Source organism: Erinaceus europaeus, chromosome 16, assembly GCF_950295315.1.
Source record: "Erinaceus europaeus chromosome 16, mEriEur2.1, whole genome shotgun sequence".
NCBI classification, from domain to species: Eukaryota; Metazoa; Chordata; class Mammalia; order Eulipotyphla; family Erinaceidae; genus Erinaceus; species Erinaceus europaeus.
This window is the reverse complement of record NC_080177.1, coordinates 2,018,916-2,033,208: the sequence shown is the minus strand read 5'-3', so window position 1 is coordinate 2,033,208 and position 14,293 is coordinate 2,018,916. Positions and strand designations below refer to the sequence as shown.

Below are 14,293 nucleotides of genomic sequence, written 5' to 3'. Positions count from 1 at the left end.
TAGCACAGCTCCCTAACTTTACTTGGTAGAAAACCAGACACCCCCCCCCCCCATTTCCCCTTTAAGGCTTGTTTTGCAACTTAAGCTGTCTCAGACAAGTTTCCCAACTTGAGTTGCTTTCAAGCCTATATACCCCTTCTTTCCTGTTTATTTTTGCTAACAGGTGTGAGAGAAGACCCAAAGCTATTTGCCACATCCAGTGTGAGTGCTGAGAAGGTTGAAGTAAATAAAATCAAGGCTGCTTCTGAGGGATCAGGGTTGGCAGTGGGGGGTGAGGAGGGACTGGAGAGAAAGTGGAAATGTCTTCACTTTGCAGATCACATGACAGATAAGGACTAGGCCTGGGGACACTGCCACGTGGAAAGGTCTAGCCAGAGGGGCACTTCAGCACCAGATTTTGAGAAGGAAGGCCTGGGAAGGAACAAGGACATCAGGACAGTGGAGGGGAGCTCAGGGGAAAACGTGTTTGGTGAGGGAGGAAGCAAGCTTGCAGTTCACATCTCTGAGGCTGACGAGGTTCATTTAGATAAGAAGAAAGAACTGGCAATTGGCTTTGGAAACTGGGAGCTCATTAGTAATCTTGATAAGAGATCAGGATGAGGGAAGTGGAAGCTGGATCCGGGTAGAATGAGAAGTGGATGTGAACTGAGGATGTGGGAACCAGCACTCTGCACAGATCTTGATAATTGAAGTAGGGAAGAGAGCAGGGGAGCCGGGCAGTTATGAGGCAAGAGTTTTCATATGGGAAGCATTTCAGTCTGTTTACATGTACATAGGAGTAATCCAATTAGAGAGAGGAAAAAGTCCCAATGCTAGAGGGCGAGGTAACTGCTGGAGAGCAATCCCTAGGAATGTGGGAGGAGAAGGAATCCAGGTCATGGCTGAGGCGCTGCCTTTCCTAGCCACAGGGACACTTCCTGCTTGCAAGTTCTGTGCTCTGCCAGCTGAACTGTTTGCCCTGCTATGTACAGCACACCCACAGGTAGCCCACGTGTTACATGCTGGGCAGAGTAGTTTTGGTGATGAGAGATGAGTCATTTTCTCCTGCCTCTTCTTTGGCAGGAGGCAAAATTGAACAGCAGAGAGTGATGATTGTGCGTGGTCTGCGAGGTGGTGCAGTGGAGGTGGTGAACTAGCAAGCATGAGGACCTGAGTTCAATCCCCAGCAGCACATGTATGTAGTGAACAGGTAACCCTAGTAACCATACGAACCATAGTGCACCTGCATAGGGCGATAAGACAGACACATATGTATAGGTAGGGTAAGATGTCAACTCGAACCTGATTGGCCCATGGAGATGTAACCTGAAAACCAGGGGCAAGCTGGTGTCAGTAGAGGCTCCGGAGCTGGCGGATGACGCGCCTTCACTGTTACTGACGGGGATGCTGCCGGTGCTGCTAGGCTACTCGGCCAGGCTAAGTAGCTGCTTCCCCAGCTTCCGGGGACCCTCGCTCACCTGGTCGCACCAGCGAAGGACCATCAGCTCGGTGGTGACACAGCCGCTGGTGACCACGTCGCGGGCCTCACCTGCGAACGGCTACTGAGTCAGGAGAGGTATCGGGCTGACCGTGTGACCCTTCTCTGGCATCTGAATAAGTAAAGAATCATCGCTTAACCCCTTACTCTTGCACCTTGCTCGCGACAATGTACCATTGTGCCGTCTGGTTCTTTCTCTCTCTTTCTATTTTTCACATTCATAATAAAATATACTAAAATTGGTGATTGTGTGTGTGTGTGTGTGTGTGTGTGTGTGTGTGTCTGGGGGATCATCCCTCCCCCCACCTACTTAAATGCCAGTTTCCTTGGGAAGGCCCTTCAGGATTAAGTACTGCTGCTCCCAAACCTCCTTTATGTCACTGGACCACCTGCTCTGTGAGGAGCCCCATGTATAATGGAATCTTTATGGGCTCGCTCATCTGTCCCCCGTCAGAGAAGCGCGGGACGAGCAGAGACCTGCTGCCTCCCAGGTCCGGGATGCCCAGGTCGGCCCCGGCCCCAGTCACTAACGCATCACTTGGGGTGCGTGGGGGTGGGAGCGAAGGTGCTCAAGTCGGCCAGGCCGCCCGGGTCGGGGCCCCTTTCCTCGCCTCAGCGGCCTTGCTGGAGCCGTCCCCCTGGTGGCAACTGCCCCGGCGTCCCCGCTGGCACAGCTTCCCCCGGGAGGTGCAGAAGGGAGCGGACGGTGCGCTGGGCGCGGCGGGCGGCAGGTGCCCGCGTGCGGGGGGCGGGGGCAGGCCTGCGTCCTGGGACGGGGCCCGGGGGCTCGGCGGCGGGCTTCCGCGGGGTCCGGCGGGGTCGCAGCCGCTCGCGAGCGCCCCGCCCCAGGAGGCCCCCCGGAGGCCGGGGGGCGGGGGAGTAACTGTCAAAGCAGCCCGCTTGGCGCCATTATTTAAATGCGACGTGCCCGGCGGGTCGCCGTGCGTGCCCGGGGAGGGGCGGGGCCTGGCGGCCGGCGGGGCCGGCGTGGGCGGGGCGTGGGCGGGGCGTGGGCGGGGCCGCCCGGCCCGGGGGGCGGGGCCCGCGGCTGCCCCCGGCGAGCCCACTGCGCCTGCGCTGACAGACGCAAGATGGCGGACAGTGCGGAACTGAAGGTAAAGCGCAGCTCGAATTCACTTCTAATATTCGGCCGCGGCGACGGCGCCGCCGGGGCCGGGGAGGAGGCCGGGGGGCCACGGGGCGGGCCCGGGGGGGCGGCTCGGGCCGGGGTCCCCCCGAGGCCGGGGGCGGCGGGGAGCCGCGTCGCGCCGGGCTGTGGCGGGGCCCCGGGAGCGGCGGGCCGCGGGCCCCGGGGGCCTCGGGGCGCTGACGGCTCGTCCCCGGCGGGTCATTGTTGCGGGGCCCGCGAGGCGGGGCGGGGGCCGCGGGGCTCGAACCCTCGGCCCGCGGAGCCCCCGCGCCGTCGCCCCCGCCCGGCCGCCTGTCGGGGCCCCGCGCCGCTTCCTCTTCCTCTTCCTCCCGCCGGCCGGCCGGGGCGCCTGTCAGCCGCTCGCCGGGACCCCCGGGAACTTGGGGGACCCCGCCCCCGTCCGGCTGTCAGGGCGCCGGGGGCCGCTGCGGGAAAGTTTCCCGACCCCCCGACGGCGAGGGGTGCGTCCCCGGGGAGACGGGGCCGGGGCCGGGGACGGGGGTGGGGGGACCCCTGGCGGCGTTGGTGGGGGTGGCCGGGAGGCTGCGCCTCGCCGCCGTGCGGGGCCCCGGGGAGCCCTTGGGGGTCCCCTCAGCACCGCGGTGCCGTTGCCCGGGAGTGTTTACCCCCCCCCCCCGTTACCTTTTGTTTGTGGGGACCCCTCGCCTGCCGTGTTGATGTGGACGGGTCCCCCCGTAGGGTCCCCCCCTCGCGTCCCCCCTCGGCTCCCCCCGTAGGGTCCCCCCCTCGCGTCCCCCCTCGGCTCCCCCCGTAGGGTCCCCCCCTCGCGTCCCCCCTCGGGTCCCCCCCTCGCGTCCCCCCTCGGGTCCCCCCCTCGCGTCCCCCCTCGGGTCCCCCCCTCGCGTCCCCCCTCGGGTCCCCCCCTCGCATCCCCCCTAGGGTCCCCCCCTCGCATCCCCCCCTAGGGCCCCCCCTCGGACCCCCCCTCGCATCCCCCCTCGGGCCCCCCCTCGCACCTCCCTCGGCTCCCCCCTCGGGTCCCCCCTCGCATCCCCCCTCGGCTCCCCCCTTCGGCTCCCCCCTCGGATCCCCCCTCGCTTCCCCCCTCGGATCCCCCCTAGGGCCCCCCCTTGGGTCCCCCCTCCGGATTCCCCCTCCGGATCCCCCCTCGGGTCCTACCCCCCAGATAAACAGAAGGAACCCCCCCCCCCCCCCCACACACACACACTGTACCGCCTCCCCGCGCTGGGCGACGTGGGCTGGAAGGCCCCCCCACCCCCCATATCCAGGGGCTCCTCCACCTGGGCCGCCTCCTTCCCTGGCTGGGGGCCGACGGAGGGGTGGCGCCCTGCTGATTGGACTGTGACACATGGGGCTCCGCTAGGATAATTTTGGTTTAGGAGCCAGCAGTTGTTGTTGTTTATTTATTTATTTTAAAGGCGGATTATTTGGAGCCTTGCAGGAGCGATATTCCCAGCCCCAGCTTCCTGTGTGAACCCAGCAGCTGGTATCTCCCCCCCCCCCTCCCCAGACCCAGAGAGCTGACATCTCTGTCAGAGGGGACATGGGGACAAGCAGGCAGTTGTGACTCTATGGGGAGAGCCTTTCTAAATTTTTAATGCATACCATTTTTTTTTTTTTAAATTTTGAGACAGCTTCCCTCGTTATGCTGAAATGACTCCTAGGACCGTGGCCACCCCAGAGTCTGTTTCTGGAGCTCTCCGGGGTTGGGCCTGGCTGCCCCATCCATCGCTGGCAATCTTAACATCCTCAGATTTGTGTATGACACCGCTGGCTTTGGGTGACACGCTTTCCGAATCCACTTCTGATCACAGATTTCAGGAGAGCAGGGTGAGAAGGGTTGGTTTCGGATCCCTCCCCCCCCCACACCCCCTTGCAGACTCTTGACAGAAACGGTGGAAAAGCCTCGGGAATTTGAATATTTGGAGATATGTCTTTTCTTAAGTGTACAACTTTCGGATGCATGCCTTGAGCAGTTTTGCTCCTGAAATGTAGTGCTGTGCCGTTGCCGTGTGCTTTCTGCCTCTATTTATTTAGCGAGGCTCCTTTTGACTGCTGGCTAATCAGTGTGTCTTCGTGGACCAGAGGCAGCTGAATAGCTGGTGCGGTTATATTGTCACCCTGGATGCTGTCCACAGAAGCTGGGATGGAGAGCACATGCTGGGAGATTTCCTCCTTTGTTCTTTCTCATTTTCAGAAAGTGCCTTTGGGGATAGATCAGATCCCTGGTGTGAGTCTTGTTAGGTAAAGTTTCTCTTTGCAGAGTCTGTATCAGATAAACGCAAAAACACTTGGGAAAAGCTTTTTTTTTTTCTTTTAAAGATTTTTTTTTTGACTCTTACCAAAATTACATGAGTATTTCTAGAAGAGTTTTTACTTTTATGTTTCTGTGGTACTCCCCCCCCCCCCATTATCATTGTTTCTTGACACACTTATGGTCTATCCTTGTGTGTTTCCTTTGCTTTTGGAGAGTTGTGATACATTGTATCTTAGCTGGTAGTAGCTGTGCTAAAGTTGTTAATACTTGACTGGCTAGATTTACTGTTCCTTTTATTGAGGGAGGGGAGTGTGGGTAGGTCTTGGGAAAACCTGCCATACCATTTGCTTGAAAATGCATAGTTTTCTGTGCAGTAAGCTCGAAAATAGTCCTTCAGTCCATCAAGAAAACAGGTTTTTGATGATGTCTGTGACATTTTTAGAGGCAAACAACATTCATAATAAGGTAGGAAAATGTAAGGATGAGGAGAAACTCAGAAGACTTAGCACTTTCTATGGATTCTCAACTATGAGAATATAAATAAGTATGGTTTGATTTGATTTCTAAGTTCACAGCTCACATTACATTTTGCTGTGAGTTGTATTAAAATTATTTTCCTCCTGGCCTGTTTTAGTGAGTCCTTTAAAATCTATCCATGTAGCAAACATGCAAGGATCAGATAGGAAAAAGGAATAGCTCCGAATCCCCTGCAGAAACAGTGCAAGTGGCAACACTTAAAGATACTGCTAATAAAAATCAGACTGACCACATGCATCCTGGTTCTCTGTGCACGTTTGCTAAGAAAGCGGACTTCTCCTGAGAGGAGTATCTGTGACTAACTTCCATGGAGAAGGTAGAAGAAGCGAAAAGCAGGAAGGTGTGCTTGCCTGATGATCTTGGTAGGTAGGTAGGTAGTGAGCTTACATGGGCAGCTAGTTCAGTGTGCTACAGCCCAGGACTTGCATGGCTGAGGCCCCAGGTCCTCCCAAGTTCAGTCCCTGCTGCCCCTGTATGCCTGCTCCAAGCAGTATCTCCCTTCTTATAAAGTAAACATATATATATATTTTTAAACCCCAGCACCAGTCAGCTCTGGTTTGAGGTGGGGGTGTGGGTGGGGCTGAACCTGGAACTGAGGAGCCTCAGGCATGAGAGTCTCTTTGCATAATCAATATGCTGTCTATTCTCACTATTAAAGTAAATCTTTAAAAATAATCTGACAGCTTCATGCAACTCCTTATTTGTTTTGCATAAAACTCACATTAACTGTATTGCCATTTGAGTTTTATTTATTTACTTACATACTGGACACAGAGAGAAATCGAGAGGGAAGGGGGAGGGAAACAGAGACAAGCTGTAGCCTTACTTCACTGAGAAGCTTCCCCTCCACAGATGCAGGCCTGGGACTTGTGCACGGCAACATGTGTGCTCTGTTGGGGGTGCCACCACCCGGCCTCTGCCTTTTTAGTTTACAGGAGAAACAGAGGAAATGATTTCCTTATTTTAGTGGAGTAAAGAATGGAATTAACTGGGGAGTCGGGCGGTAGTGCAGTGGGTTAAGCGCACGGGTTAAGTGCAAGGACTGGCGTCAGGATCCTGGTTCAAGCCCCCTGGCTCCCCACCTGCAGGGGAGTCGCTTCACAGGCGGTGAAGCAGGTCTGCAGGTGTCTCTCTCTCCCCCTCTGTCTTCCCCATCTCTCTCCATTTCTCTCTGTCGTATCCATCAACAACAACATCAGTAACAACAACAATACTAACTACAACAAAGGCAGAAAAGGGGGAAAAAATAGCCTCCAGGAGCAGTGGATTCATGGCAGGCACTGAGCCCCAGCAATAACCCTGGAGGCAAAAAAAAACCAAAAAAAAAAAAAAGAATGGAATTAACTGGGAAGAGCAAGCATGCTGTGAAAATGCCTGCTGTGGCAGTGGGCAGAGTGGCTCACTTTCTGCCTGAGGCCCTGAATTCAGTCCCTGGCAGCACATGTACTGAAGTGAGGGTCTGGCTCTCCCCCCCACCCTCAGTAAATCTCTCTGTCTCTGTCTCTGACTCACACAGTGTCTTTAAACATGTCGGTAATTCCCACTGTCGTTCAAGAGCCAGCCACTTAACTTTCATCTTTGAGCTCTGCTTCTTTCAGACAGAAGCCAGTAAACATGAGAGTTTATTCATGAATTTCACTGGAATTTCTAGAACTTGGTTCCGTCAGATGCCACATTTAGATGACTTTTGTTTGTAAGTCACTTTCTATAAATAATATTTAAAAACACTTTACCTTTTAAATGTGCATTATGATTGTTGTGACATGCCAGCTTTTCCGCCTTCAGTTTCTCTCGGGTGATTGTATTGTCTTATTCTTCAAAGGGTCTCTTGTAATCCCTGTTGATTGCAGTAGTGCTTAGTGGTGAGTCCACAGCTGATTAACCTTGGTTTTTTTTCTGGTGAACTCCATCAACATGCTGCTCCAGGGTGCTTGCTGAGGCTTTTGAGTGCAGTGTGATTTGTACCCTTTCTTGCTGCTAACTAGGGATAAGAAATAGAATGGCTCTTGATTGGAGTGAGGGCTGGGAAGAAGTGTGTTAAGGTTTTGAAAAGCTGGGTGTTTGTGAGATGTTGCCTTTCAAACAAACACAGGCCACCCCCTTACTTCTCTTGGAACTGAGTGTGGTATTTTCTGCTCAGGCAGCAGCAAGCACTTTGGTTTTATTTGTGTGTGCTTTTTTTAAAAAAAATATTTGAATAGTATCTTATTTGTTTCATACTTTGTAGTTCTTAAGGTATCACATCTCATTTTATCTTTCCCAGAGTTCTTTGAGGTAGCAAAGGCAGTTAATAAATATTTCCCTTTCAGGGGAGTCCAGGAAGGGTAAGTGATTAGCCTGAGGTCATATGCGGCAGGGATCGGGACCCTTAGGTCTTGTGGTTTCAAAACCTAGTACCAGAAACTCCTAAGGGAGCCTGTGAGCCCTTGTCCAACAAAGAATTCTAGTTATGTTGTTGATACAACTTCCTTTGTACCAGGTGTTTGGGGATGCTCATTGGGCTTTTTTTGTAAGGAAAATCTAGGAATTTGTTTTTGCAAACACCATTTTCCTAGGGAAAATTTCAGAGAATACTGAAAAGCAAGCCGAAAAATAAATACCTATAATCCCAGCACTGAGAAGCCCCAACAGTTAGCTCCTGGGCATCTGAGCACTTAGATTTACGCTCTGTGGGCACGTGGGTATGCACCTTTATCACAGAAAGAAGACACTGTTCTTTATTTGTAGTATGTTACTTCTAGGCTTTCTTTTGAGATCCTTATTTATTTATGAAAGAGGTAACCAGAACACCACTCAGGCACATTTGATGCCAGAAACTGAACTCAGTACTTCATGCTTGAGAGTCCAATACTTGATCCACTGCACCACCTCCTGGGCTGCAGGGGATCTTCCTATGCTAGTGAATATAGGTGTGTCTGTCTCTCTGGTCATCTGAAAGGTGGCATTCTATTTTATTCTGCTAGCTCCTTCTCACTGGGCACTTAGATCACTTCCACTTTTACTCTTTGCTATGTGAAACAATGTTTGGATAAATAGCCTCCTATAAGACTTTGCAAATATTTCATTCTGACTAAATACATTGATTTGACAGACCTTTTGTGCATTAGGGAGCAATGGAAATGGTATTTTGATTAGATGAAGTCTTGTGAGTGAAATAAGTAATTCTTGATTTGTTCATTGTCTGTACTTTTATTGTTTCTGTTTCTATAAACCTGTCAGATAAAATTATTAAATGATGACAGAGATAAACTTTATAAAATGCAAGTAAACCTTTCTGAATCAGAACATTTGACAAAGAACAAAATGGATTGTGAAATAAAATTATAACTTGTTTTAGATATGTTTGATTATGGAAATTATCACAATAATCACATACTGTAAGTCTGTGTGCCTTATGTAGGTGTTCAACTGTTTTTTTTTTTTTTTTTTTTTTTGTCTCTGGGGATTGATACCTGTGAGACATTCCTACCTCCCCATAGAACATTAGAGAGAGATGGTGTGAGAGGAGGCGAGGGGAGGGGAGGGGAGGATCTATGCCACAGCTTCCCTTCTGCATGGGGCTTCCATGAGGTATTGAGGCCTTGCGCTCATGTGTTGTGCTGCTGGGTGAGCTGTCTCCCAGCCTGGGGTTCCTCTGTTTTTAAGCATTCCAAAAAACTATATTGGGCATCTATATGGAGAAGGTAGAAGTGAGAACCTGCCTTACTCCTATTTTTAACTTCAAAACAAAGTTGCTGTTGTAGTAGATTGTTAGGTAACATTGTTTCAAGGAGGGTTTGTAGACAGGAGGTTACAGAGGCAATGAAAACATGCTTTCTAGTTTAAGAAGACAACATGGGAGGGGTCACCCATTTAGGCCACATAGTACAGTAAATGTGCTATCTTCATGTTTTGTATATTTGTTTTAAAAAAACCCGAGTGTTAAATCAGGTTTAAACCGAGTTTTGGTGTATTGCACCAAAGTAAAGGACTCTGGGGTGGGGGGTGGGGGCTCCAGACAGGTGGTGGAACATGATGGCAGAGGAGGACCTAGATGGGTCGAATAAGACAGACAAAACCCCTGAGTATTGGATTGGGGCCTCTTGCGCACAAAGCATGTGTTCTACCTGTTAGGCCGCCTCCCCATTTAAACCTTCTGAATTCATGACTATATTGTGTCCCAACGGACTGTTTTTTTGGTAGCCCTGTTCTGTTATTTTTCAGATGATTGCTAATGTGTTGTGACTTTGATAGTGCTGAATGGGGTTTGCCTTGAGAATCTGGCTGAAGGGTGGTGCAGTAGTGAGCAGTGCTTTCCCCGTGTGTGTGTGTGTGTGTGTGTGTGTGTGTGTGTGTGTGTGTGTGTGAGACCCGGGTTCAAGCCCGTGTTCTTCCTGTGACACTGAAGGAGCTTTGGTGTCTCTGCTGAGATGGGGGTGGGCTAAGGAAAGCTGTGACAGGTTAACGGTCGGCCTGAGGAGCGCTGGAATGTCAGCTCTTTATGGGCTTCTGGCAGCCCGCAGTCAGAGCAGCTCACTTTGCATTTGGATTTCTGAATGTGAACAAGCCTGTTTTTAGCTTTGTGCATAATGCTGAAAATAGAATTTAATATGCCATCTTCTGCTTTATGCTGCATTTTAAGAACTTTCTGGTAGTCATATAGGTCTGATCTTAGGAAAAAAACAAAAGATTTAAAAGGTTTCAGGGTAGATTATCCTTGCCATATGTTAGAATCATCATTCTAGCCACCCAGGATGTGGCAAAGTGGGTAGAGGGCTGGACTCCAAGCACGAGATATAAGTGTGACCTACCACATCTCTCGTGCCAGAGTGATGCTCTGGTTCTGTCTCTCGTGTCAATACAAACAAAACAAAAAAACATTAAACAAATCATGATTCTAGTCTATAGACTTCTGTCACTTATCCCGGAAATAGAATACAGGGACCCTTACCAGATTCTAGCTTGTGGCAGGTATTTGGCAAGTATTTGTTACTTTACCAGAGCCCTGCTCATCTCTGGCTGATGGTGTTGCTAGAAACTGAACCTGGGGCCTCAGAGCCTTAGGCATGAAAGTCTGTTGCATAGTCTGTGCTATCTCCCTGTTCCCAATCATTTCTTACTTATTCAGGAAATAGCTATCACATTCTGTCATTCATTTTTAAACATTTCTCCCTTTTTATTATTTTTTAATATTTATTCCCTTTTGTTGCCCTTGTTTTATTGTTGTAGTTATTACTGTTGTTGTTATTGATGTCGTTGTTGGATAGGACAGAGAGAAATGGAGAGAGGAGGGGGAAGACAGAGAGGGGGAGAGAAAGACAGACACCTGCAGACCTGCTTCACTGCCTCCCCCTGCAGGTGGGGAGCCGGGGGCTGGAACCGGGATCCTTACGCCAGTCCTTGCGTTTTGCTCCACCTCCGTTTAACCCGCTGCGCTACCGCCAGACTCCCTCTATCATTCATTTAATTAAATTAATTAATTAATTAATTAATTAATTAAATCATTCATTTTATATAGATGTTTGTGTTCTGTGTGGGAGGTACCGTGCTGTCAGTGGTTTGAGTATGTCCGCCATGTATACACTCTGTATAATTTATTTAAACACTTCCTTTCTGTTTTTTCTTAAAAAACAGAAAGGAAAGAAAAATATTTCTTTCTAAAATATTTTTAAAATATTTATTTTAAAAGTTACCTTCTTTTCTTAATCATGCAGGCAGTGCTTCATCTGTTACAGCGGTTCTGTCTGTTTCCCAGGCTCCTGCTGGTCCTGCAGTCTCTGGAGTCAAACGATTTCCCCAGTAATATAAGGGATTGCTTGCAACATTGACATTGGAAATGGCTTGGCATGAATCAGGGTAGTGGTCCCAAATTGTACTTGTGGTTTTTTATTTGGGGAAGATGTTCCAGAAATGCCTCAGATATGCAAGACATTTACCTCCTGTCAGTCCCAGAATTGCACCCCTGGTCCAGAACTGTCCCAGTTTAGCCTAGAACCATGTACTAGAAGTTTAAAAGTATGTGTCCTTGAAGCATTGAGACTTAGTGCTTGGGTATATAGTGAAGGATATTCTATGTGATGAAATGGAAAGCACCTCTGAAGTTCTTTTACTGAATACCAAATCAAACTTTTAACTTAGAGAAAAAATCTTATGCAATTTTTTGAGTTTCAGACTGAATTAGCTTTTTTTTTTTCCTTTCTTTTTTCTTTTGCCTCCAGGGTTATCACTGCTTCTGGCAGCTGCTCCCCCCCACCCCACCCCCATTTTATTGGATAGGACAGAGAGAAACTGAGAGGGGAGGAGGAGATAGGGAGGGAGAAAAATAGACACTGCGGACCTGCTTTGCCACTTGTGAAGCAGCCCCCCCCCCCCCCCCCGCAGGTGGGGATCTGGGGCCTCGAACCAGGATCCTCGAATGAGTCCTTGCACTTCATACTATGTGTGCTTAACCTGGTGCGCCACAGCCTGACCCCTCCCCAGTTTTTTAAAAATTATTAAATGAGGGGAGTCGGGCGGTAGCGCAGTGGGCTAAGCGCACGTGGTGCAAAGCAAGGACCGGCTTAAGGATCCCAGTTCGAGCCCCCGGCTCCCCACCTGCAGGGGAGTCGCTTCCCAGGCGGTGAAGCAGGTCTGCAGGTGTCTGTCTTTCTCTCCCCCTCTCTGTCTTTCCCTCCTCTCTCCATTTCTCTCTGCCCTATCTAACAACGATGGCATCAATAACAACAACAATAACTACAACAACAATAAAAAGACAACAAGGGCGACGAAAGGGAAAATAAATAAATAAAATTAAAAAAAATTATTAAATGAAGTACAGTTTTTACTTGACAGAAGACTAGCGGTATATGGTTCTACTCAGAAGACTTTTTCTCAAAGCTAAACAAAACGAACCCATCACTGCAAGACAGGCAGCTGATGGTATTGGCTGCGAGTGGCCAAAGTCAGGCTTTTGGGGGAAAACAGACTTTGGGAAGACTTGTCTTTATTTGCCCAACTGTGAGCTTGAGAGCTTCCCAGTAGTTGGGAATAGTTGCATAAAAATCAGATCAGTTGTGCTATTGATGAAAGAGGTACATTGAAAGTATATAGTAAGATGTGCTAACATTTGAAAGAGCTGTGCACTCAGTGAACCAATACTTCTTAAATAACCAGCGTTTGGTGTTATACAATCATGCTTGGGTGAAAAGATCAGTCGAGAATGGAGGCCCAGCCCATGGATTTCAGCAACTCTGGGCCGGAGCTGCTTGCTTACAGGGCGTCAGCCTTTTAGAAACTACCACTTGCTGGCCTTGGTGAAGAACAAGGAGTAGCCAGTTCCCTGCACAGGCCGTTGATACTCTGTCCTTCTTCAGCTGCAAGTCAGCATGAGGCTGAGTCTCCCTTGCAGACTTGAGCCTGAAAGTGCAGTGCAGCAGAGTGGAGTGGCTGTGAGAATCAGCTGTCCTACTGGGCCTGACAACCATTTGTGAAGAGGTAAAATAATGCCCGTCTTTCCCTAGGTTTTTGTTTTGAAATGTTTTAAAGATAGAATGTAATTCATCTTAACAAATCATGCCATGTTTTAATCTTTTTAAAGGCATTTACTTACTTGTCAAATAAGAGGAGAGGACTTATCTAGAGCTTTGGTGGTGGAGCTAACCCCTGTCTCTTAGGATTTTGTAAGCCACTATTAATCACAAATAAGAAAAGGGGAAAAACAAATAACCTATCTTAAGAAAGAAAGATTGTTCTCCAGTACAATAATTAGAGATAGATTTAATCAATTTTTTTGGAAGGGCCTCCTCCACTTTCAAGATAAGTTCAGAGTGAAAATGTTGAGTAGCTGAAGACTTAATTATCCTGAGGGCCCTCCCATGTGCAGTTTCACTATTCCTCATCTGACATTTTCCCATTCAGGTAAGGAGAGACAGACACTACAGCACCAGAGAGCTTCTCCTGACGCTGTGATGTCCTCGTGTGGTACCTGTACAGGGACCTGGGGTGCCATGCCCTCCCTCCCAGCTAACTCTTTGGCCCCAAACTGACATTGAACTTTGACAGCACAGGCTGTAGTTTAAAGTGGGGACATCCTTTTCACCTCACCCACTTCCTTTTTTTTTTTTTTTTTAGAATTTGTTTATAGATGGTAATGGTCCATTTGCAGGCAGGTTGGTAGAGTAGAAAGTGCTTGACTGACTCCTGTGTCTCCGGGGTAGAGAGGTAGCAGGAGCCTGCCTCACTCTAAGCCAGCCTTGGGCTGGGAATCCTGGGAGTCTTCATCTTCACACCGCTAGCTTTCCACACCGCTAGCTTTCCCCGCAAGCATTTTGTCCTGCTCCGTAGTGAGGGTGGTAACAAGATGAAGAAGGACAGATCTATACAGGTGCCCCTGACCATACCCCCCAGTCGATATCTTCACTGCAGCAGAGCACGCTAGCTCTGGCCGAATGCCCAACGTGGCTGCTCTGCATTGGCCTTCTTTCCTTCCATCCTGCGGGGTTCAAGTGGCACCTGGGGCGGGAGCCTTCTAGGGGAAGAGAGAGGCACCTGCAGCCCCCTTGCAGGTGGGGACGGGCTTGAACTTCAGTCCTTGCCCATGGTAGTGATGCCACCACCTGGTCCCAGTTTCATCCCTCAATGTCTTTCTTCAGTGCTACTTCCTGTGTGTGTAGCAGCTATTTACAAGTCCGTCTGAGCAGCCAGCCACCTGCACGGGGTGAGTGTGGGCGGGCTGTGCTGTCACCGCTCAGACAGTGTCAGGACTCGAGCATTCTTTCTTAGGAGCACACATCTCATGCTCTACTGAGTTAGTAGTTTTCTGCCATCTACTGTTCCTCTTTTTAATATTATATTTATTTATTTTCCTTTTTGTTGCCCTTGTTTTTTATTGTTGTTGTTAGTTGTTGTTGTTATTGATGTAGTCGTTGTTGGA

At 49.7% G+C, this 14,293-nt stretch overlaps 1 protein-coding gene across 2 annotated transcripts in view; it reads left to right on the top strand.

The window, feature by feature from the left end:
- The first annotated feature begins 2,478 nt into the window (after positions 1-2,478).
- The window catches only part of PIAS1 (protein inhibitor of activated STAT 1), a 113,461-nt gene continuing 101,646 nt past the window's right edge, over positions 2,479-14,293 (top strand). The window contains exon 1 of one of the 2 annotated variants that reach the window (XM_060175638.1): positions 2,479-2,592. In XM_060175638.1, coding sequence (XP_060031621.1) covers positions 2,569-2,592 — 24 coding nt within the window. In that variant the 5' untranslated portion in view covers positions 2,479-2,568. The remainder of the gene's footprint in view (positions 2,593-14,293) is intronic. The other variant, XM_060175640.1, reaches the window with a different exon arrangement.